This window comes from Rhopilema esculentum, chromosome 20 (assembly GCF_057945365.1).
Source record: "Rhopilema esculentum isolate cy_ngs chromosome 20, ASM5794536v1, whole genome shotgun sequence".
Lineage (NCBI taxonomy): Eukaryota > Metazoa > Cnidaria > Scyphozoa > Rhizostomeae > Rhizostomatidae > Rhopilema > Rhopilema esculentum.
The window spans coordinates 11,305,319-11,331,762 of NC_142834.1; the positions used below are offsets into that span (position 1 = coordinate 11,305,319).

At 37.4% G+C, this 26,444-nt stretch overlaps 1 protein-coding gene across 2 annotated transcripts; it reads left to right on the forward strand.

Moving 5' to 3' along the window:
* On the forward strand, positions 1–25,107 carry LOC148957865 (galactosylceramide sulfotransferase-like). 2 transcript variants are annotated; one of them, XM_089114289.1, is made up of 2 exons: positions 1–243; positions 20,688–25,106. In XM_089114289.1, exons 1-2 carry the CDS (start codon positions 134–136, stop codon positions 21,874–21,876), a joined length of 1,299 nt encoding a protein of 432 aa, XP_088970415.1. In that variant the 5' UTR covers positions 1–133; the 3' UTR covers positions 21,877–25,106. The 2 variants fall into 2 exon arrangements, with proteins under 2 accessions (XP_088970415.1, XP_088970416.1); XM_089114290.1 differs by lacking the exon at positions 1–243 and adding an exon at positions 18,095–20,558 and having other exon boundaries at positions 20,688–25,107.
* The last annotated feature ends 1,337 nt before the right edge of the window (positions 25,108–26,444 follow it).

A 26,444-nucleotide genomic window follows, 5' to 3' on the forward strand; every position in this document is an offset into this window, starting at 1 on the left:
ATATCAGCACACCAGAACGAGAATGGGGCGCACTAGACCAGACTTTTATTTTACATAAGTCTGGTATTTTTGTATTTTGAGTGAACAGTGGGTTGCGTGATTGACAAAATTGGAGAAAATCCTAAATTGTGGAATGAATTATCGCAGCGCATTTCTGCTTTTCGCTATTTTATGTGGCGGCTGCCTACTTTTACAGTACAGATTGAGCTATGTATCCATATCGAGATGTTTTTCTCAAAAAGGGTATGCAACTTTGTTATAATGTTAAATATACGGAGACGGTTTATTTTGCATATTTCAGATGTAAGCCTACATTTGTAACAGCATGGTAACACGACAGAATGACGGAAATTGCGGGGGTGTGGGGGGCGGTCGCCCCCCAGGTTTTGCTAAATTGGCAATTTTGTCGGTAAAATTGCTTGCTTTGTGGGCATTGCCCCACCCCCCACTCAGTGGCGGCGCCAGCTACTGCCGAGTGGGAGGGTAATAGGCGTAGCCAGTGAGACCACGCCCTAATCGCCACGTTTCAGTGCATTGTACCAGGTCAAATTACCTTAGGAAATATGATCTACCCCTACTTAGTGCTTTTTAACTCGTTTTTAAACGAAATATGTAGACCATGTTTCAAAAAAGTGGGGGGGTAATTACCCCCCAATACCACCCCCTGGCGCCGCCACTGCCCCCAATTGAAAAATGAATTTCCGCCACTGACACGACATCGCCACAGAATAAGAATTACCACAGAATTCTCATTCTGTGAAATCACGTTCCAATTATGCGAGAAACGTGACGACAATCAAGCGACGAGAAACATTTTGGTAACAACAAGCAGAACAATCCAGTAACAACCCAGTAACAAACAGAACAACCCAGGGACAAGCAGAACAACCCAGTAACAAGCAGAAATGTGAATTAATTGTTTAGTAAATGAAACATGGGGGCTTTTATAATCAAACTCTCTGAAATTCGTGTTGGCTAGCAGGGGCGGACTGGCTGATCGGGCTATTCGGACGATCGCCCGAAGGGCCGGTCGGTTTGAGGGCCGGCTGATAAAAGTGCCAAAAAACTAGATTAAAAAGTGAATGCGAGGCAAAAAAGTATACCCAAGCGTTGATCTGTTTGCCTTGAATTTTCAGAGACTTTGTGGGAATGAATAAATATACACGCAAGTACTCGAGAACCATTAAAATTACGAATTCATTATTGTCACCGCAGCCCAGACACACTTCAGGAAACATGTTATTGTTATATTTTCTCTTGACGGTATTTCCTTTTTGGCGACATACTATACTGTAGCACCCCTGTTTCAATGCGATACATAAGATTTTAACCTGCCCTGGTGACTTTTTACTTAGCTTTTGCTTCAAGCTGGTCATGTTTTTGCCTAAGCACAAGCTATTGCTTAAGGAGGCTGTTGATAGTACACTTACAGAAACAGTAAAATGACTATAAAATGAAATCCATGCAATGTAGCTCCTTATAATTTAGCACACATTTGATTCTCCTTGTTTGAAATATTTTGAGCAAAAATTTTGGGGAAAAATTTGAATGGTTTCCATGGAAACATAAGAAAAAGAGTATCAAATTGCAATGATTTAGTGCAGATATCTAAGCTGAATAAAACAATATAAATGTGAAATTTTGCACAAACATCACTTATACCATTAGGAATGCAATAAGTAGAAGAAATTTAGATTTTTCAATTTTGGGGGCAAAATACTCCGAAAAAGACTGTTTCCATGGCAACTACCACCAACTGTGACAGATTTCAAAATCCTCTACTTATTGCATAGTTTAATCTTTACTACATATATTCCAAAAGTTTCAGCTGGTTTCACAAAACAGCTTGAAAAATACAAATGTTTTTGTAACAGAAGTGCTGAAATTTCATGTTTTGAGAAAAACGCCATTAAAAATAAAGTTGTAAATCTTGGCAAAGTTTGGCCCTTGCAAGTAAAATGGTTTACTTGGCTTAATTTTTTATTACAGGTGCTTGAAGCTTACTCCTTACTGCAAAAATATCTTCAATTAATCTACAAATCAAGCATACTTTCTTGCTTCAGTTTATCTTTTCTTCTTTCTCTCTACGGTAACAAAAATGTCTTTTTCATCACAAAATGTTATATTAGAGACTTCTGTTTGCTTTGTCACTGAATAAGGTCTTTTCCTGCTCTGCTTCTTTTTGGCACATTTCTCAACCTCTGGTTCAACTTCTAAACCAAAAGCACCTGATTTATAGAAGGTTTCACTTGGCTTTCCTTGAATCTTTTTTTTTTCATGCGCTAGACTTCCTTTTCATATTCTCTATTCTTCTTTTGTTCTCCTTTCGAAAAAATTTAAGGGTTTGAGAACCTAAGTCTGTTACCCCCAGACTCTGCACCAGCAGTGCTTTCCATGCAGTACCTGTATTAAAAACAGATACAGCTTCACATACAGCAATTGTCACTCGTTTTACACCACAGTACTTTGTCTTAGGGCATCGATTTGTCCAAAGTTGACCGTTCAGGTTTTGTGTCGACTCTCATTTCGGTTTTGTGTAAGGCCCCTTAAACATCTCTTTAATAGTTCATCCTGGGATAATCTATCAAAAATTGGTTTCAACTCTTCATGAAAAACGGCAGGAAGTCGATTCTCTTGATTGTTTTCGCCATCACCAAAAATCTTCTCCAATACTTGCACCATGTTGCTTCATCCTGTGGGCAGTACTGGTGCTGCTGCTCAAGAGAAAGTTTTTCTGACTTTACCATGTGGTGCTGAATTGCCATTATGCTGTTCTTCATACCATCCTTGTTCCCTGCATTTCTTCTGATAGCCAAACCATAATAGTTTTGCATGCTATCAATTGCAGCTTTTGTCAATCTACCTTTACCCCCGACAGGTTTTCCATCTGGAAGCATTTCTTTCTTCATCCTTCTTTTATATTCCCTGAGTGGTGTACCAATTCGCTTTTGGACATGGCCAACACATTCTTCCTTTAAAACTGAGTAATCATCCCCATATTTGACTTGCAATGCCTCCTTTACTTTTCCAAAAGTACTACTGTCCCCATCTCCAATAAACTCTGTATATTTCAAAAACCTTTTTTCAATACTTCTTCATTGTCAATGGTGGAGGTTACCTCCACAAAACTTTTCTAGCCCTGCACGGCCCCATTGGTACGATGAAATTACTGACCGTATACCTACTTCTAATGTACCCCTGCCTTTAGTACTAACGTGTTTGCTTGTGGGAATTGCTGTCTGAAATCCGCAATGTTTGCAAAATATTGTAAGGCTTTCAGCAAGGCCTTTTCTCTTCGTTGCATCCACAACAATTTCAATCTTTGTTCCCTTGTTTTGCTAATTTCAAGCTATTGCTTAATGTAATAAACTTAAAAGTCCAAAAATTAGAAATCTCTAAGCGATTTGCTCTGTATTTGAAGCAATGAAAAAGACATACGTAGAACGGGGGAAGAGCAAGAAGACTTCAATCAAAGGTGGAGCACAGAAATTTCGTGATGAAAAGCTGCGAGACTTAAAAAGGATTCAGCTACGATACAAAGCTTTTTTATCAAGGAAAAGCCACAAACATCACAAAAAACAGCATGGTCTTGCTCTTGCTTCTTTCAATAACTCATACAAGTTATGGAAAGTTTATTAGGCCTACACTATCATAAGTCAAATGCACCCCCTGCCCAACAGGGGTATGGAGCTACACGATAAAATTTCAACAGGGGTGCCCTTGTTTTCTTTTTGGGGTCAGAAATTGACAAATTGATATTTTTGGGTTGCTGAAAATCATTGTGGTTTTTCGGAGGATTAGAAAATTATTTGTCACAAGTGGAGTGTGATAGAAGCCTTCCACTTTAAATATATAAAGAACAGGTTACGTAGTAATTTTCGCAGCCAAACCTGGAGTCCTTTATGTTAATGTTCTTAGAAAAACACCTGTTAGATGACATCCAGAACGATCACATTATCAACATATAATTTACTGTATTAAGAAACAGAGTCAAACCAATGAGTTAAAATTTTTGTTTATTTACTGTTTAGTCAGCAAATGACATATTTAACATGTTCTGTTAACCATATTCTGTTAACCAGCATTCATCCCTGTACTAAATTACTGAATTTAAAAACTTGTTTTCCTTACAGACTAACATTCACTTGTATTTTCCGAGGAGTTTTTTATTTGCTATTATTGTGGGCCGGTTTGATCAAAATTTGCCCGGGCCAAAATAATTAGCCAGTCCGCCCCTGTTGGCTAGAACTATCAAGAGGCCGTCAATCATGTCTATGGACCCCGGATCGGGACAAAAAATAAATAGTAAAGCATGCCTAAAGGGGTATGGAGAATGCTCCCCCAGAAATTTTTGAAAATGGTGGCTACTCTGGTGGCTATTTTGGTTGCTAAAATAGCTATGCTGGGTAAACTGCTCTGGCGGCAGTGGCTAAGATAGAGGGAATCAGAGGGGGGCAACAAAACCCTGTAGAGCTAGACCGAGGGGCAATTCACTCTTGAAAATAGCGTACAAGATTTTACCAAAACAAAAGGATTTCTAGGGATTTTCAGATAAAACAATAGGATTTTCATAAAAGGTGTACGAGATTTTCTTGGAGTGATTTTTCCCTCGAGCTAGACTCCTATTTTGTCGGAAAACCTCTGGTCTTGTCGGAAATTTTCTATGTTTATCTAATTGCTGTGTTTTATAGGAAAGAACTTAAAGCTAAATAAAAATAAGAATATCTGAATATGTCAAAATATTTATTTATTTCAGTTCTGATGTCGTTATATTTTGTGTACTTAGATATGGTTGTATTTAGGGTGTATTATGGCTCTTCAACTAAGTTTATTTAGATAAATTAACTTTTTATGATGATGATGGAAACGCCAAACATTGGTTCCGTGTTTGTCACCTTGCCATCAAAATTTCACGATATTGCGCCATTCAATCGCCTGGGGATAAAAATGACATTGATGTGCCTACAAGAAAAATCATGCCCTGTCGTGGGATAAAATTCGGAAAATCCAAGAACCAGGAAACTGATGGTTTGCCTAGAATCATTTTTACTGAGGCGGAAAGTTAACCTCTTCTTTTATCCAAATTATAAGTTGTAAGAGGTTGCCCATTGTATTCCTTCCCATGCAGTACATTGTTATAAAGGAAACATACTACAGTAAGACCATTATTGGTGGGGCTTCAGAAACCCCCCAGCCCCCCGGCTCCGACGAGCCTGAAAAATGTGACTGCAACAGGGCTACATGTACAGATTTACACTATGGCATGCACATCTATTTGCAACAGTGTGTCTGTTGTAATCGAATTTAGTTAACGAATTAAATGTTTTCCATTTTCATATACTTCGCAGTGACCTTAGAAGCAATCTAGCTAAGAGCAGCGAAGCATACACGGAATATGAAAATTTTAATGCTGTAGTCGAAGAAGTTCTGAATAACCATGTACCTCTAAAACAAAAATAATTACGCGCAAATGATGCACCTTTCATGACGAAAACTTTAAAAAAGGCAATTATGCTCCGTTCACAGTTACGTAACAGACTAAACAGGCATAATACTTCTGAAAACTGGAACGCTTTTAAAAAGCAAAGAAATAGATGTGTGAAAATTCTGCGACAAGCAAAAATATCATATTATGGTAACCTTGATATAAATTCTGTCACTGACCAGGGGCGGATTCAGGGTGTCGCACAGGTCGCACGGAAGACCGTCAGATTTTCAGAATTTAGTTTTAGTCTTCAGTCATTGAAATAAAGCAATCATGTTTACCACAATCTTTTATTTTCCTCCTTAAGACCCCGTTTACACTGTCCCGGGACAATTTTGTACCGTTACGGTTCGCAAGTGTTTACACTGTCGCGGTTCCAAATTGTTCCGTTTAGCCGTTCCGTTTACACTGTACCGGTACGACCTTAATTTAATGGTAGAACATTGTTTAGAAGAAGCTGTATTTAGTCAACCAAGGCTTTTATTTTGCCGCTGAAGTCAACAATCGAATTTTTATTGTGAGTTAAAATGGAGCGGAAGGCCGATTAAAACTTTACTTGGACGAAAGACAAGGTGGCTTTAATTTTCAGTGTTATTTTAGACTACAAAACTGCCAAGTTCAATCAAGGCTTGGACTGGGAAACACTACAAGCCTTTTCTGTGGTCGTCTTTTCTTCAGAATTCCCTTTTCTTCAGAATTTGAGAACGTAGTTACGCCACAATCAAAGCCTCGATTACCTGAAACAGCCATACAAAAGACCTCTTTGTGAATCCGTGACAAAATCGTCTCGGATAGGTGTTTACACTGTCCCGTTCAAAAACGGAACCGTGACGGTACAAAATTCGTTCGCTTTCAAAGCAGGGTCAAAACTGTTCCGGATAGCAGAGCAAAATCGTCACGGTTCCACAGTGCTAGTGTAAACGCAAGGGCGAACCGCGACAGTTTTGTCACGGTTCCAAACTTGCACGGGACAGTGTAAACGGGGTCTAAAGATAATACACAGAACCGAACTTGGTCGATCTCACACACAATGCTACGATTCAATTAAATATAGAAAAAATTCCAATACCATCCTAGACCGTAAACATTATAATTTTGAGCATGTCGCCCGTGCCGCACAAATATGCAAGGCTCTTTGTTATGCAAATATTTTACCAAATCTCACCAATCAAGATTCAATTTTTCACATATTTGTGCGGCACGAAAAGTCTGTAAACACTATGTTAGATTACTGTGCCGCACAACTGCTGGCAAGGGAAGAAAGTGGATGAGGTTGTAAAGTGTACACTTCTGAATCTCAAGATATTTTGTTTGAACTGCGTGTTGGATTTGCTGGAAAATTTGAAAAAACCTTTTGAAGGGAAAAATGTTTGACTGAACAACTTGAAGGTTTCAGGGCCCCAGTCCTAATCACGAATGACAGTGAAATAGCGGAGATCCTTAGTGAATTTTTTACAAATATCACAAAGACAGAAAAACGAAACTCTCGACCTATCACAGTTCTATCCGCATTATCAAAGGTTTTTGAACGGCTTCTATATGCTCAGATGGTTGACTTCGCGGATACGTTCTTAGTTCCCTACTAATGTGGTTTTCGGAAAGGTTTCAACACACAGCATGCGCTGTTGAGATTAATGGATATTTGTAAGAATTTCCTAGATAAAAAAGGGTGGTTGGTGCCTTGCTAATGGATCTCTCAAAAGCGTTTGATTGCATAGACCATGAGCTATCAATTGCGAAATTAAATGCCTATGGTTTTTGTACAGATGCTCAATTATTGATTTATAATTACCTATCCGGTAGAAGACAAAGGGTAAAATTAAATGGTTCATTCAGCACTTGGCGAGAAACCTTTGCAGGTGTACCACAAGGATCAGTCCTTGGGCCTCTTCTATTTAATTTATATATTAATGATTTATTCTTAATGGTAACTGATACTGCAGTATGTAACTTTGCTGATGATACTACGATTTTCGCAGCTGACTGTCAATTGGATAAAGTTTTAGAACGGCTAGAAACTGATGCTCTTATTCTATCAAAATAGTTTCCAGAAAACTTTATCAAATTGAATGCAGGGAAATGTCATCTTCTTACTTTTGGAACAAATCAAGATGACATTAAGATCAAAATCGGTGAGGCCATTGTTGAAGAAAGCTCTGAAGAAAAACTGCTAGGGGTGATAATAGATAAAAATCTTAATTTCAAAAGTATCGTCTCAAATTTATGCAAAAGAGCCAGCCAAAAACTGCATGCTCTTGCTAGAGTTTCGCCATTTATGGGTTCTGATAAACTGCGTCTCCTAATGAACAGCTACATAAAAGCTCAGTTTAGCTACTGCCCCCTTATTTGGATGTTCCATGACAGATGTCTGAATGCTAAAGTAAATAAAATCCACGAAAGAGCACTCAGAATTGTTTATAAAGACAGTCATGCTGACTACGAAGCATTGCTGACTGTGGATAGGGCAGTATCAATTCACCAACGCAATCTACAGTACTTGATGATAGAAATATACAAAACCAAACATAACCTGAACCCTAGTTTCACGAGTGAGATTTTTGAAACAAGAAATGTACATTATGATTTGCGAACTAAAAATAATCTTTGCATTCCAAAAGCCAGGACAACTTCTTATGGTATAGAAACTGTGAGATATTTAGGTCAAAAACTGTGGCAAACACTACCTTACAGTATAAGAGAGTCCCAATCATTGGCAACATTTAAAAAAGAATTAAGAGCACACCCTATAGAATGCGACTGTAGATTGTGTAAAATATTTATTGCTGGATTAGGTTTTATTTAGAACATTATACCATAAACATTTTTAATATTGTAATGTTGCATAAACATCTTAGCGCTATACCATATCAGTCGTTGCATAAATATTTTTAATACTGTATCATATATTTATTTAATACTAATTCTTTATAGATAGTTGGCCTTAATTAGCTTCTTTATTAGCTATCAGACGTTCATTTAGTACGCCAACTTTAAATAAATTATTTATTAGTATTATTATTATTATTGTCAAAATTGTTTCTGTTGCTTTTTGTTGTGTCCACTATACTGCTGGCTAATGCCTAGGCAGACTATTTTTGTTGTTCTATTTTCTTTCATAAAAAGTTTTAACAATCTCACAGTTTTGGCTGAGTACCCATTTTTGGCATTGTTCGATTACTAATTTTGCCTCCTTCTCTCCTTCACATAGTCTCTTGATATGACACTCCAATTGCTTGCTGTAACAGCCTAGAACGTCAAATACAACATTGATTTGATCTATTTCGTATCCACGATTTAACCGTTCCAGTGACTTTCTCATTTCAGAATACTTGTCTTGTTTTTCTTTCTCTCTCTTGGCATTATTATTATTATTATTATTATTATTATTATTATTATTATTATTATTGTTCCCACTGTTGAAAAAGACAAATCTTTTAAATATCTTGGTAGATACTTCAACTTTCCTATGGATAATAGTGATCATATGCCAGAACTATTGGAAACTGTCAACTCGTTAATGTCCAGTATCGACAAATTGTCGTGTCATCCAAAGAACAAAATTCTGTTAAACCACCGATATGTGCTATCCAAAATTTCCTGGAACCTGACCTTCGCTGATTTAAGCAAGACATGGGTGACAGAGAATCTAGACAATGTTGTTTCAAGCTTTGTTAGACAATGGCTCGAGCTGCCAATAAGTGCTTCACTAAGTAGCCTCGTCATTCCAAAATCGAAGTTTGGCATCAATCTCATTCTTCCATCTACCAAGTTCTTACAATGCCAAACAGTTATCCGCAACTCTTTAAGACTGTCCCCAAACCAAGAGATTCGCTCTTTATGGAAAGACTCTAGCACTGGTACAAACATACAATATGACGTTTATCGCAACACCAAACAAGTTCTCAAATCCATTCAAAGTGAACACGAAAACCGCATTGAAAACGTTCTTACATCTCAAGGATTTATTATCTCGTGCATCTTAAAATTTGCTTCTAAGGGAACTAATCAACTTTGGTCTAGTGTCCAGCAAAAGTTACCAAAAAACATTTACAACTTTACCATCAAATACCTAAACAACACTCTTGCCACTAGGAAAAACCTCTGCAAATGGTCAATTACTCAGTCATCTGCCTGCTCTTTCTGTCTCCAATCAGAATCATTACAGCACATAGTCTCTAGCTGCAATAATTATCTTGAACATGGTAGGTATACCTGGAGACATGATTCTGTACTTCTATATTTGGCTAAAATCCTTTCAACACCTAGAAACTCACTTTACGCCGACCTGCCTTCATTTCTATCACCTTCTTTAATCACAGGCGACTCCTATCGACCAGATCTTGTCTTCGTAACTGAAGATCGAATCCTTTACATGCTAGAGCTTACTGTTGGGTTCGAAAGCAACATCGACGAAAACAGTACTCGAAAAGCTGGGAAATATAGCGATCTTATCAAGGAACTGAGCCCTGCCTATAAACGTGTTACCTTTGTTAACCTTTCTATGAGTGTCCTTGGCATTCTAGGAATCACATCTACCTCTCTCTCCAACATGCTCCATCAACTCAATTTTGACTCAAATCAAACTAAATCCATCTTGATGTAACTCATGAACATTTCTATCCGCTGCACCTACTATATCTTCTGTCATCGAAACAAACCATGGCTAAGCCCCGAACTAATCGACTTTTAAATATTGTAATGCAGATAAGCCAATTATATGATGCCTGTAAAAGCGATTCGTATAATTGTAAATTTAAAATGTATTCAATGAAAATGAGATGTTTAAAAAATAATAATAATAATAATAATAATAATAATAATGAAAACATTTTTTTATTTTATATTCTTCTACTTACAACAGTAACCTCACTTTACAGGTAGTTACTATCGGCTAGCCTGGTGACAAGTTTACTAATTTTACAAAAGTTATAATATTTAAATAAATCATATGAGTGCAAAGAATCTTTAGAAGGAGAGCAGTTCAGGGTTTGTCCAAGTCTTATTGCGCATACAGAATATATAATAGGATGTGCGTATAATTATTGCTGACAGTTTTTTAATTATAAAATTACGGTGTTGGTAGTCAAGTTTTAGTTCATCACACATATCGATGAAAGAATCACAGGAGTTACCAAAGATACCGAGACAGCTGATAGATAGATTAACAAAGTTTACTTTTTTGAACTTAGGGCGTAGTTCCTTTAGAAGGGAACGGTACTTCTCAGCTTTACGCGAAGCGTTATTGTCCAGGTTAGTCTCGAACCCAACAGTTAATTCGATGACATACAGACAGTTAGAAGCAGTTTTGATTAGCATGTCGGGACGGAACGAATCGCCAGTTATGATACATGGTGATAAATAAGCGGGAATGTCAGCAAAAATGAATACATCTCGGATACATTGAAATGATGATGCAATGAAGTGCAGGGCAGAGTCGTGCCTCCAAGTAAAACGCCCTTGCTCAAGGTATTTGTTACATCCAGCTACGACATGAAGAAGTGATTCAGGCTGAAGGCAGAATGAGCAATCTGGAGAAGAGCTAATTTTCCATAAGCAGAGGTTGTTCCTTGTGGCTAGTGTGTTGTTGAGATACCTTATCGTAAAGTTGAAGATGTTTTTTGGAAGTTTACTTTGAGCTGCAGACCAGAGTGAGGTTAACTTTGTATATGAATGCTCAAGCAGGAATGAAATGATGAAGCCTTGAGATGTTAACTGAGTTTTGAGCTTTTCAGTGTGTTCATCCCTTACACATTTCAGTACCGCCTTAGTGTTCTTGTATGCGTCGAACTGTATATTAGGTCCATAATTGGTGTTCATCCATAGGGATTTGATGTTTTCGTTGGGCGAAGATTTGAGTGAGTTTCGAAGAACAGTCTGGCACTGTTGAAACTTTACGGAAGGAAGCAGAAGCTCAAGACCAAAGTGTTTACGAGAAAGAACTATGCCACTCAATGTCGAAGATATTGGAAGCTCGAGCCACTGTCGAACGAATTTTGTGACAAGCTGATCTAAGTTTTCGCAAACCCACGTTTTGGAGAGATTAGCAACTGTGAGATCCCAAGAGAGCTTTGAAAGGATGTATTGATTAAACAGTAGAATTTTGTTCCGCGGGTGAATTTTCAAGGAATTGATAACTTTGAGCATCTCACGGAGAGAAGAGGTCAAGTGATCCTTGTGTTCCTGGTTCTTCATATCATAATTGAAGAAACGACCCAGGTATTTGAAAGATTCGCCATGTTTCACAAAAGGGACAGGATCGTTGTTAATGAAGAGTTTAGGCTGAAACTGTGCAGATTTAGTTGCAAACTTTTTAATTCCAAAGGTGATGCACTTGTCTACGCGGATGATCATATTTGCCCATTGGCACCATCTTGTAAAACAGTTTAGCAATAATTGATTTTCGCGTTCATCACTTGTGACAACTGCAGCATCATCAGCGAATTGAAACCAGTGAACCGGGTTAAACAAGCGATCATTGCCGTCATGAGGAGAAAATCCAAGTTGTTTATATTTGTCTTGTTTTACCAGCTGAATAAAGGTGTTGAAACATAAATTGAAAATGAGAGGGCTGAGGCAGTCCCCTTGCAGTACTCCTCTTTTGACTGGAATGGCCGGAGACCTGAAATTATCTGTTATAATTGAAGTGTGGAAATCAGTATAAAGATTAGACACGAGATCTTGAAAGTGAGCAGGGATGTGATGATAGTCCATAGCTTTAATGATTAAGTTATGATGGACCTCTCCAAATGCGTTCTTTAAATCCAAAAGAGTGACAACCACAGAGCGTTGCTTTATGCGTGCTTTATTGATAATATGGGCCATCAGTGAAGTATGTTCCAGCACTCCAGAGATGTTAGGAGTGAACCCTTTCTGGATCTCGTGTTCAATGAAATTATTTTGTTTGAGAAAGGAAAACAGAGCATCACGCAGGCAAGAGGTAAATATTTTTAGCGGTACAGACTCAAGGGTAATAGGTCGAAAGTTTGCCGGATCATCAATGCTGCCTTTTTTATAGACTAAAACTGTACAAGCTTTTTTCCATTCGCTAGGAACGTGGCCCGTGGTCCACACAACACGTATTATTTCAGTCAGAAATGACCGGAGGTAAGGGCATCTCTTGAAACAAATAATAGAAATCTTGTCCAAAGGGCATGGAGATCCTGCTGACTTCATTTTGCGAATAACTTTTGTCACTTTTTCATAAGACGGGGGTTGTGTATCAAATGGAACTGAAGGTTGAGAAAGAGAAGGAATCCATGGCGGTATGACAAATTGCCGGTCTGGGAAGACTGCTGAAAACATTTTAACGAAAAATTGTGTACAACGGTTAACAGAGAATGATGGCAGAACGGCAGATTGTTTTTCGATAACATTTTTTACGAAACTCCAGAGGTTCTTCGAGATGAGCTTATCGTAATCTTGGGATGTTGTTGCAGAGCTGCATATGTTACGATCCTGGCTGAGTTTTGATCGAAGAAGGCGGGATACAAATTTAATTTCAGTAGGTGGAACACTTGACAATTTCAGACGTTTTAATTCTTTCTTGAGTGATTGTTTGGAGCAGTCCTTATATTTGTTAAGTAGATCATTATCACGAGTTCCGTTGACGGTTCCGTATGAATGTTTAAAATAATTGTAAATTGAATCGTTCATGAATTTAATCGTGGAATCAAGAGAGACTTTCTCAATTTTAGTGTTAATAAAGATAGATTTAAAATAATTGTTAGCAGTATTCCATTGATCATCAGTCTTAGGCAGACGTACACCAGGTTTGATTTCATAATCACAAAGTGTATCCGTTGTCACTTCCGTATGGCTGATCAGTGATTGGTTGGCGCCAATATTTGAATTTTCAAAATCCAACGGTTGATCCTCTAGGCCTTCAATTACTCTGCATCGTCTTTGGTGCATTTTCAGTCCTTTAGCACCCGAACATTCTTTCCCACAGACACATTTAACTATACCCGACGTCTGGAGGGCATTTTTGTCAGACTCTGATGTGATATTAATCGTGTTGTTTGGTCCAGCACTCTCGGGCAATCTTTTTCTGCAGCGCCATGTGTGGCGGCCTAGCACCTGAAAATCCTTTCCGCAGTACGAACAAACCACCGAAATTATTAGAAGCCATAGTAAGCGAGGTCGCAGCATAACGATTCTGGCTCGGTTGAATACAATATACTAATTCGTATCTTTAAATAAGCGTTGTAGACATCCAGGCTGTTTGAAAAATCGAAGAAACGAGATCGTGTACAATGTGCGTGTGAACGCCACAATAATAATAATAATAATAATAATAATAATAATAATAATAATAATAATACCCCTTTAGGCATGCTTTACTATTTATTTTTCTCCCGATCCGGGGTCCATAGATTCTCTCTGTCCGTTGGCAAAATCACAAAGCCTCCGAAACAGACGAAGATATGATTGACGGCCTCTTTTCTTGATAGTTCTAGCCCACACGAACTACAGAGAGTTGGATTATAAACGCCCCCATGTTTTATTTACTAAACAATTAATTCATATTTCTGCTTGTTACTGGGTTGTTCTGCTTGTTCCTGGGCTGTTCCGCTTGTTACTGGGTTGTTACTGGGTTGTTCCGCTTGTTCCTTGTTTTAGCAACGTGGTTCACCAACAGACAAGACTGCATTCTGCTTCCAGACAAAAAAGAAAACCTTTTTTTCTTTAAGTTTTTCTTAACAATCGAGCTTGTTGCAAGGGGTTTTTGTCAAATAGCTAGCAGCCTTTCTTAATCTTAACCAAACCACATCTGAAGCCCTGTGTTCGAAATGAAAACATCTATTTTTTTTGTCTCATAATATGTCGTGAGAATAAAAACTTTAATAACAATACACTCTAATATCTAAGATCGTATTATTGTCAGCGAGCACCAGCAATTTTGCAAACGGATAATGGAAATTTTTGGATTGGAAAGAGAAGATTTTAAAGCAAGGTGTAATTACTTTTGCGAAGGCAATTAAAACGATTAACCACGTGTACAAAATACGTAGAAAATCTTTATAGTTATATTGTCAATTAAAGCTCGTTGCTGGCCATGCTTCAAAACTTCAAACAAAACTTCACTGGCGATTAAAACAAAGCGATCGATTTGCGGGCTTGTCACAAGGGCCGAGGGGCAAATCACTGCTTAAAATCACGTACGCTCTCAAAAATAATCACACTTTAATCACAAATTAATCACATTAATCACAAAAAATCACATTAATCGCATTAATATCATATTAATCACAAAAAACCACCAGTCACATTAAGCGCAAATATTTGAATCTTTAGTCACGTTTATTCGCCTATGTTATTGAAAAAATTAAATGTCCCTTTCAAGGTTTTGAACACTTTAATGTACATGTTCAAAAATTTGCCAACACACTCGAGAACATGAGCATAAATGAAGGCCCCGTTCTCACGCCGGGGTCGCTGAAACAACTAAAAGATGAAATAAAATTTTGTTGCCGATTTTTAAGTACTTCCAAGCTTGGGTGTTGGGGGTATGCGGGACACCCGGTGGGCCCCTTTCAAGTGAGTTTGTAAAACCCAGGACAAACAGACCTCTGTGAAAGAGATGCGTGGAATATGAACAGGGCCGCCAAGAGGGGGACAAGGAAGAGCAAACTGCCCCAAGGCCTCGAGGTTTAGGGGATCTCTTAAAGCCAGGAATTCCAATATAAGAACTGAATTTTAAGGAAACGCAACAAAGTATGCCTAAAAAGTTGTAAAACGTTATAAATAATTGTAAAAGATATTCTGAGATGTATTTCAAGCTAATTTAAATGGCGTGGCCGGAAAGATTTTCTGCTCGCCTCGCTCGCAGTCCTAAAAGTGCTCTGTCACGTTGTTTGTGTTTGTATCGAATGTGCACTATGTGCACTGCAGCATTGGATTTGTTCCACATTTTTTGCAGTCTTAAAGAGACAATGGTTAGAGAAAAGAGGATACACCCCAACAAATGAAGCAAATGAACCTTTAAAGGTGATAAAAGCTAGCAATTTTTCGTAGGTGCATGGTTTCCTGGTACGTACCATTTTTGACGACCTGTGGTTTGTGATTGGAGATGTCATACAAATGAGCAGGCCTTCTTATGATCATTTTCTCCCGGCCCTTTTCTAGGGGCCCAACGTCCCTGTTTTATACTCATTCCCCGTTGATTGCTGATCTACGTAACAAAAAACTCTGCCGAACTGCCACGATAGGTTGTCATTTGATTCACCAAATACTGTAGTTTAATTTGACCTATGACTGGCCTTACCATTATGTATTTTCGTTTTATTCATGTATCTTGCCCTATGTCGCCTCTTCAAACGGGTTTGATTGCACAAAAAACCTATTTGAAAGCACTTTCAAATATGTGATTAATTCTTAAAAAGTCACGAATTAATCACAAATTAATCACTTTAATCACTAAAAAATCGAATTAATCACAAATTAATCACTGGTGATATTTAATCTCGTACACCATTTTCATTAGTGATTTGCCCCTCGACAAGGGCTACACGGTAACCTGTTTGTTTATGTTTTGTTTCCGTTTGAACGACACTTGGTCCTGTCCTTGTGGGCCCTTGAACCTACTTTCTAAATATAGATTTGATTCCCTAGTCGTGGATAATTTCCACCAGGGTGGAATCTATGTAAAGCTCGCGCGTGATATACGCCAATAGAAATACAATGGGAAGTCGTTAGTCTACACCGGATATATCCTGCGTATGCAACATGGATTCCGCACTGGTATTTCCGGCTGCCCCAAAAGAAAGGATGACAAGGTAAGCCCTCCACGGTTCGCGGAGCCTACTACAGGATTAACATGACCGGGATAAAATGTTTTGGGCTGGCTCAAAATTCCAAGAGCAGGATGATTAATTTTATTGTTCAAATACCTACTTGGAATTATTGGGGGAGCTAAGCCCCCCTCAGCCCGTCCCATCCGGCAGGTAATCGAGAAAGCGCGAGAAATTTCTTTTGAACTTGAAAAAGCAATTTGACAATTACTATCCTTTTTGTGTACGAAGAATTGTTGAGTACACTATGTAGTGGGTCGCGGCGAACGCACACATATACCTATATATATATATATATATATAGAATAAAAAAAACACTTTCGTAAGACGTTTCGCTTTCGCTTCATCAGTAATAACTTTACAAAATCAGAGGAGCCTACTTATCAACCTAAATTACAATAGAACACTACAATACAATAGAAACCTAAGGGGCACCTGCCTAATACAATACATATTGTCAAATGTGTTAGAACGCAAACTGTTATGGGGAACTGGGAGAGAAGTGAAAAGAAAGGTAGAAGAAAGAATGTGATGGAGATGCTGGTGTTGGCTGTCTCACAAGAGATAGATGAAAGCCATAAAAGCAAAAAAACAAAATAATGAGAAGATAAGCTATAAACAAAAGAGCGGACATTAAAAATTAAAGATATAAAAAAAACTTTTAAAAATTTAAAACTGTAGAAGAATATATAAATGTCCTATGTATCTACCTGCCTAGTATTAGGACCCATCGGAGAGAAAGTATTCAAGCGATATTGCCAAAAACTTTCTCTCCTCCTATCATTACCTGTTAACCTATCTATGACCTCAACACTTATGTCATTCAGGAACCCCCGATGTCCTTCCTTAGAAAAATGTCTGAAAATTTCCATCTGGGGCACTGAAGACCCTAAATTAAACTTACGACTACACGCCTTGTAATTATTAAACCTAAGCCTAAAAGGCGTGAATGTGCTACCTACATACTGGACTCCACAGACATTGCACTCGATTAAGTACACAACATTGGACGAGTCACAGTTAAACGAATAGTTGATCTTATATTCTTTACCTGTAGTGCTAGACTTAAAATTATCGCTGTTAGACATGACTTTACACACTTGACATCTATATATATATATATATATATATATATATATATATATATATATATATATATATATAATATATATATATATATATATATATATATTTATTAATTATCATATTGCTGTCTAGAGTGCTCAACTTACCGGAGCGATTAGATAGACTTAAATAAACAGACTATTGTGACACAACTCTGAGTTTCATGTGTAAACAATCATCAGGTGTAATACACCTGATGATTGTTTACACATGAAACTCAGAGTTGTGTCACAATAGTCTGTTTATTTTAGTCTATATATATATATATGTATTCAAAAGCTCTAGACTGTAATGTTTTTTAAAAATTTAAATAGATGATCAGTAAAAAAACAACTTGATTAACGTTTCGCAATATGCTTCTTCAGAATCTTTATATGTATATTTTTTTTATATATATATATTTATATCTATATATATATATTTATATAGAATCTTTATATATATAAATATATATATATTGATTCTGAAGAAGCATATTGCGAAACGTTAATCAAGTTGTTTTTTTACTGATCATCTATTTAAATTTTTAAAAAACATTACAGTCTAGAGCTTTTGAATACATATATATATACATATATAGAGACCCTTTTCCGTAATTTTTTTGCTATGCAAGGCATGCTCGTTTTCCTGTAATAACGGTACCGATTTCTATTGCTTGCGGCCACGAAATGATGTTGACTCAACGTCATTACGAAGTCAACGATGCAAAGAAGCATTGTATTATTGCCAGAAGGGAAGTTAGCACGGCTTTTCGCGAAAACAATCAATCCTTTGTGGCATGACGTGTTTTAAGAAACGGATATAGTGGCAATAAAAGTTTCGATTGCTAAAAGTGTATTGCTATTGTCAATTTTGCTATTGTTGTTCTTCGCATATCAGAGGCCTGTGCTCCTACCATGAAGATACCTCAGCACGTACTCTAGCGCTCCAACGTGCCTAGAGCTGTGCACTTCGCGACTGTAAAGATCTTACAAATCGGGTCACCTAAACTGATACTTTGCAACGTAATAACACCACAATTTCCAGTTAAAGCAATTTCAAATCCAAAAAGCAAGTAAGCAAAGAATAACTATCTTTGTCGCCACAAACAACTAAATTTCGCGGCTCAGCGTTTCTGCCCTCAGATGCTGTAGGTGAAAGGTTCGAAAATCATCGCATCAGTTAATATTGAAAGCTTTATAACGGTTTTCATTCCAAAAAGCAACTCAAGTATAAAGTATAACTACCCATGGGTGTAGCGGATGCTATGAAACTACCTAAAAAGCATCAAATAAGTACCGGCATTCTTCGTACACAGCGACAGGATACCTATGTTTTCAATTGCAGCAAAACGAGCGGCAGGTGTAAAACGCAGGTTAAATCGCGCGGGTCAAAATTAATGGCCATGGGCAAAAGCTTTCAGGATTACGGCCTATTGACGTTGCTGTTTTGACTTTGTGTTCTATAAAAGTTGTCACCCACTAATGTGTTAAGCATCGATAAATCCATTCAAACACCAAGAACAAATGAATTTGAAATATCGGCCAATCATCGTATGCTTCCCGATGCTTCCTTTTCAATTGCTGCTGGAGCTAGTTATTGTGTGCGACGGAAATTCCCAACATGTACACTTTTTTTATAAGAACCAGTAAATTTAAGTTCAGGCTGACTGTTCTTAATTTTTTCGAAAATCTGAGTGTAGTAACCTAGTTTACTATGGGCAGGAGCATTACTTCATGTGACCCATATTTATATAGAGTTTCAAATTATAGTTTACAGTATTACAGTTATGTGTGTAGGCCGTTTGAAGTTAATATAAAGTTATCGTTCTGTTCTGTTCAACCCATGCGTTGTTCTATCTCCTTCACATCTTAACACTGAGACTGAATTGTTTTAAATTTTTTTCTTAAATCTGTAGGATATGCGTAGTGCGATTGCTAGCTTTTCGCTCTAGGGAGGTGTTCAGGCCTCATTTGCCAACAAAGTAAGTGAGACAGCCTCAATTTGCTGACAAATTTGAATTTTCACCGAAAAAGCACCCACACATTGCTGAAAATCCTCGATTTTGAGAAAAAACGTTGTTCACAATTGCATTTTGCAGAAGCTCAGCTTCAACTTGTTCTTAGTTTCTTCTTAACTTTTGACCAGTTTTGATGCTCGTGTTCTTATAAAATTGTTCTTATAAAAAAGAGTGTAGTCATGTGGTGGCCTATGGGTGTTGTAAAGTCTGAACTGATGGTTTAAGTTACAAAATGCTCTTTAAAAAACATTTAAATACAGCAAACCATGGTTCAAAGTTTTTCTATTGACTCTCATATCCCATTGATCCGCAGAATAAAGTGCAGAATCTGGCTCATTCCTGTAAGAATTATTGCGGGACGAGATCCCAGAGGAAGGGGAGGAGGGCGAGGAGGAGGAGGGGATGCTTCTATTAAACGACAAAAACTCCTCATATGTAGTTGGTGACATTCGAAAGTATTTGAAGAAGTATTCCTGGTCATGTAAGCGTAAATCCCATACCAAAAGATGAAACTCTCCCTTCTGCAGACGTTCTGAATAAATTTTTCGAACCCAGTACCGCTTTCTTTGCTTTTTTGCTCGCTTTTTCAACAGAATTAGCTTTAAGATTATAAGCTTTTTTAATAACAACAATCTTCGAACAGACGCCATTTTCTTTCGCATTATTCGCTGTGAATTCGCACAAGAAATCCTGACAGTGGAAATTAAACTTCGAATTCGCAGCCAATTCGCAGGCGAAAAAATTCGTGGCGAAAAATTCACTTCGCGCGAAAAATTCGTCTCGTGTAAATCAGTGTCAAATCGTCTCGGTGTCAGTTTGTGGTAATCGGTAAAATTTATGGGGCACCCTAAAACCTTGAATTACACCAATGGAGAACTATAAATTCATTTAAATCTTAGTAGCAAAGTATATATCAAGCAACAAAAAGATATTTAAGTCAAAAGATATCGACCTGTTTATTGTCTTCGACTGACACCGAAACGATGTATTTATCTGGATTCAGCCTTTGTGAAAGCTTATGATGACATGTTCGGGGATGGCGTATTCGAGGGTGGGGAATAAGTAACAATTTTTACTGCAAGTATGGCTTTTAAAGAGGACATTTCCAGACTTTTCAACTGTTTGCTGTTGCGTTGTGAAATTGGCAACAAGCAACTTTGTAAGAGATTTTTTATATAAACACTTTCAACAAGCAGTTAAAAAAATGTTTAACCCTATCTTAGGGGCCTATTGATTTACATATAGTGATATAGAATACAAGTATGTATATGTTATTTTGTTTTTCCAGCCACGTTGCAACAAGAGTCGTCTCGTCTCGATGCGAGCCCCAGAATTATGTCGTATTTTTGAAGACGCACAAAACTGGAAGTAGTACGATAACAAACATCTTAAATCGTTACGCCGATTGCAATAATTTGACAATGTTGCTTCCAAATGATAAACAGTCTTCTTCTTTCAACTGGCCAAAGAAATTCCGACTAAGCTATGCAAAGGACAACCACGGAGTCATTCCAAACATCCTTGCCAACCACGCTCGCTACAGTCGAAAGCCCATGAATGTTTTGTTCCCACGTAAAAGAACTTCATATTTTACAATTCTACGAGAACCTGTTAAGCAATGGGAGTCTATGTTCAGTTATATGAACTTCTCTTATGCTCTCAACATCTATAAAATGAAAGACCCTTTAAATTTTTTCCTTAAACATCCTCCATCAATACAGAACATACAGAAAAACGCGCGGCAGTTCCTCTCAATACACTTGATAAAGAATCCACTGTTCTTTGATCTGGGCCTAGATTACAAATACTATGACAACAAAACGATGATTCGAAGAGCGTTGAAAACCATTGAAAAAGACTTTGATATCGTTTTGATCATGGAACATTTTGACGAATCAATGGTTCTGTTGAAAAGGAGGCTTTGCTGGAGCATAGATGACGTTGTTTTCTTCAAAACGAATGCAAGGCTGAACAAAAATAAACGTCGTGTACTGACGGCGGAGGAAGAGAACTTGATTAAAAAATGGAACACTGCCGACGTAGCGCTTTATAACTATTTTGTAGATAAATTTTGGAAAGAGATAGAAAAAGAGGGCTCTGATTTTTATGATGATTTGCAAGAGCTAAAGGAACGCAAAAAATACTACTTCAATGCCTGTGTCGAAAAGGAGGCCGTAACAGAAGCGTACACGTCAGTTTTTGTAAAGGGTTACGAAATGCGACAAAATTTGACTGGAGACTTGAAAATTTTTTGTAAACGAATGCTACGAAATGAACTGGCATATATAGATTACTTTAAAGATCAGTATGCCAGTCGTGTGATGGCACTCGAAGGGGATACAATAGAAAATTTTGACGATCAATTCGAAGAGGTAGATGTAGATATTGAGAGTGGATCCACGTGGGGGGAAGAAGGTCATGCTTATAGTTATGGCCTACCTCCGAAGCAACCAAAGGCAGCTGCAAAAAATGTATAGCAAACCAAGGCAGATGGCATTGATGGCAGCAGTATAAAGCAGCTACTGAAGAAGTAATATTAAAAATGACAGCGACCACGGGGGTAATAAGCAAGAAAAGGGTAGAGGCGCTCACTAAAACTAACACGTGGAACAAGGTTAAGACATCACCGTTGTTGAAAAGTACAAAGGGAAGTTACACTCGTTTTGAAAGTTCGGCAAAAGAGCATTGCCAGTTGAGTCAGCAAATAAGGTTTTAGATATGGATGATCCAAAGAGATACGATGGAAAATCAATCATAAAATAAGCAGAATAATATAACCTTATTAGAACTGGTATAGCCTTATTAGCATGTGGGGGCAGGTCGTTGCCCACTTCAGTAATCTGATTGACAAATAATGTGTTTGGAGTAGGAAAATTTATAGAAATTAAGGATCTTATAATTTTTGTCAAAGGGAAAATGCTATTTGCCAATTTAGTTTCTTGTTCACATCAAGAATCTTTGTCAATGGTTTAGAAAAACCTATCGGTGATTTAGTGTTAAAATGAACTATTTTGATAGTCACTCTAAGTGGCTTTGTAAAAATATCCTGTATGAGTTAAGGTCATAGACATCTAGAATATATCACGTTTCGTCGAACTAAAGTTTTTAATAATATATGTCATAAAGTCACTCTGTATAGTATGCTAATTAATTGAAGAACTCAACCAATAAATATGTTCACTTACCTCAAGAACCTGTGGAGCAAACGGAATTTCCCTCCATTTGTTCCAGTTGGGTTCAAATGCTCTTCTGTACACTTTTTCTAGGGCAAATTTATTTTTGAAAGCTTTGAATTACATGGGGTATTTATCTGAATCAATTATAAAGATGATAGAGAATAAAATAAAAAGCTTGAATTAATGAAAAAGAGGAAATTTATTTGGATTGTATTCTGGTATCACAATAACAGTTAGTTTAAGCACAGCCACACGAGATCAGCTAATTGTGGCCATAGACCGTCATCCTTAGAATGGGAAATGGATTTGAATTCCCAACCCCTAACAAATAAACGCATAAACTAAACCAATGCTCTTAACAACCATACAAAAATAAGTAAGTTACGTTTTTAAGTATGCTTTTTGACCTTGACAGCAAGAAAAATAGGTAAAATTGCAATATAGTTTCCAATTTTTTGCAATATTGTGTTCTTCTCGGGTTTTTAGCTGTTCCATTTAATGGATGCATCAGAGATACATTTATTAATTCTATCATTGTTGATGCATAATTCATTGTTACAATTGTGATTTTGTTTTTTAAGGTAAAGAGATAAAATGTATAGTGATGTTGCCTGATTTTAATCCTTATGGTAAGATTGTGTTTGAATAGAGTAATCTATGATGGACACGACGTTTTTCAACGTTTTCTAAGATGGAAATAAAAAGTTTCGAATTTGTTGTTTTTTATGATATATATGCCTGAAATCATAGACATCTGTTTGATTTTTAGTGAATTTTTAGCGTTATTTTTAAAAGGACACGAGACAGATTATTTTTAAATAAAATTGAGCCAAAGTCTTAAGTTTTTGAGAGGCTGTCAACATCATAGCGTTAAAAGGCATGGCTCTGGGGGAGCGGCAAATCCATGTTGTACAAAACTTTATTGCTTCTTCGAAGTTAATGGCCCTAAGGGTCATAGGGGTTATTGGATCATAGTGTCAGGTTTTTCCAGTAAGCTCCAAATTATCGCAGTGTAATTCAGGGTATCGATTGACATCGTGCCTTGACAAGACCATATTTGGTGTCTTGAATCAAACGATATTATGTTAAAAATCAGGAAAACACCGCAACGTGCCGAGAAAAGAAAGGCAACAAACATTAATTAAATCAAATATATTTTATTATAACGAATTGGTCATAATCAACTATCTTTAATCTTTACGACTCTACGTGCTACTCAACTGTGTTCATCTGCTCATATTACAAAACTACAACAAATACTGCGTGGGATACTAGGGAGGGTTTAAGAACGAGGTGTCTTTCTTTGTGATGAATTCCGATTCCTTTAGATTTTTTTATATTTACTTGTTTTATCATTTGAAGTTTTCAACTCAATCTATTACTATCTAAAGTTATTCCAAGAAATTTAGCATAATAATCTATATTTTAATCCTGCTGATTTTGCCGGAAGTTGTTGAGCCTATAAAGAAAAAGCTTGATTTTGATGCGTTCAGAAAATTGTTGACCAATGACCAGTCAGAAAATTCAATTGATTATCGGCTTAGTGTTTTTTCAACATTCTCTGAGCTTTTTTGGTAAACAACTTGGTGCATATTCAGCAAACAAGCGGAATTGGAGTGTTTTCGGAGAATGTCAATAATATAATTTATGTAATATAAGATAAAGAGGGGTCTTTGTACACTACCTTGTGGGAAGCCACTGTCCACAAGAAGTTCATGTAACGATTTGGGTTATCTTACATATTTAGGACATTAACCTTTAAATGTCTTTGCTCTACATTTGCCAGCGTGTTCTAATTTAATCTAGCCTCGTGGAAAAACAGGCGCTTGAAATAAATGGAGGGGCAATGGCCAAGTCAAAAATTTAGGAAAAAAGGGTTGCCTGAAGCGAAAGTTTAATGTAATGGATAAATTTAGATTATATCCTTGAAAATGTATTATTTCAAACTTGGTACTTGAATTATTTATGGACTTGACAAACAATTTCGTATCTTTTCTAGTCCAGCTATTATCACTTCATCTTATCTTCTTCACTATCTTATCTTATCTATCTATTCGCTTTCTATCCTGGGGCGGATCCAGGATTTTTTGTGACTATAGCTCAAATCTTTTGGGATCGTAACCACACCCTCCTTGCTTGTGGGACACGCCCACCATATGGGCAAATGATATAACCATGTGTGTTTATAGTTGCTTCGTATTCATAAATTTTCCTTCGAACATCCTTTTTCTATTTCCAGGGACGCCAGAGAAGGGGGTGTGGGGGTACAACCACCCCTGTTGCCCTTTGACAGAAGGGACAAGGGTTGTTTTTAATAAAGTTCTCTTGAAACTGGCCAATTGTAATAATCAGAGAGATTCATATGAAATTCTGAACTTCTCAAAACATGTTAAATAATTCCTTATGCCGAAAGTTAGCCAATGTTGAAGATACCTACAGAAGATCGAAATAAAATTGCAGTTACGTATGAATTCGTAGAAGCTGAGAATTATCTTTCGAAAGCCCTTTTTCTCCAGCCTGCAGTGTTGCATGCAAATGAATACAAAAATTGTCCACAATGGTTTGACTGGCATGACTAATGGCGTGGGTGAATGACAATGTATCGTCATGTGTACCTAGTTGATTAATCGAGTCAGCGTCGCTGTGAACATAAACGTTAGCAGTAGAGACGTGCATAAGCGCAGATATGACGTCATTAACCAATTTATGCCGAGTGTGGGGAGCACTACCTGCAACCAAACTCAGAGGGATGGGACGTCCAACTGGACCTCTTTGGGTTTGCAAGCCTGGGGAAAATAGATGATTTTCTAGGCATTGGGATCCGTAGGAAAAAGGAGAACACATAAATGAAATAGCTACGACTAAGCAGACTGTCAAAATATGTAAAAATCTGTTGGGTACCCCCGGAAGATTTAGGTAGTGGCGTTTCTAAGCATGTGATATTTGCGCTAGAAGCAGGGGTTATACCACCTTGACATTGCATATTAGGAAATACCGATAACTGATTGGAATCATAACATAAAATTTCGAAGTTCATGGCAGAATCAGCAAAGAACACCTTGAGATCTTTGCTGTAAATTCGAGCATCTGTCTTGCGTAAGTGATTCTGCCCGAACAAAATAGGCCACGTCAAATTAGGAACAACAAGCATTGTAGATATAACTGAGCGACCATTTTCCCATGCAATAGGGACTTCCATTATACCTACAGCATGTAGATTGGAGGTAGGCCCAGCTACCGAAACGTGGACGTGCTGCTCAAGTTTAGTGAAGTTGAGATTGGGGTGCTGACGGGCTACGTGCGCAGCATGTTTTTGACTTATTAGGGACACCGAGCAGCAACTATCTAAAGGCAACGGGAGGGAAACCCCTGCAGAAGTAACCTTAGTCCACAAGATATTTTTATCCGCAAGACGAAGGGCCGAAAATGTAAGATTACTTGTAAGGGCGGATACGGCAGGCATACCATAAAGTAGATCTTGCGGCGTAGCCTCGGGGAGGAAGCTGGACGTTGAAAAGGGGAAACGTTTTTCGGGGGCCTATTATAGGAGGACCAAAAGCCGCAGAACAGTGCAAAAATCAACTAAATGCCGCAATCCGCTATGAAATTAAGCGCGAAGACGCGGCCGCGATAGCAAAAGAGGCCCTATATAAGGTTATTGAAATATGAAGTAATTAAAGTTTTCGGGGAGAAAATATGACTATTTAGATTTTGTGGTTTTGAAATAACTTTGGTTCCCAGTATGAAATATGAAATAACAAAATAACTGAATAAATCTTTGAATGTTGTGTTAGAATTATCTATTTGATAACAGCATTGACTCAAGTTACTTTTGATATGTAGAGCTTTTAGGATACCATATTACGCCT

Bases quoted from the DNA above. Each gene is read 5' to 3' on its own strand.
- LOC148957865 (XM_089114289.1), top strand. From the start codon at position 134: ATGAATTATCGCAGCGCATTTCTGCTTTTCGCTATTTTATGTGGCGGC. The intron at 244-20,687 runs GTATGCAACTTT...TTGTTTTTCCAG, and splicing joins AGATGTTTTTCTCAAAAAGG to CCACGTTGCAACAAGAGTCG.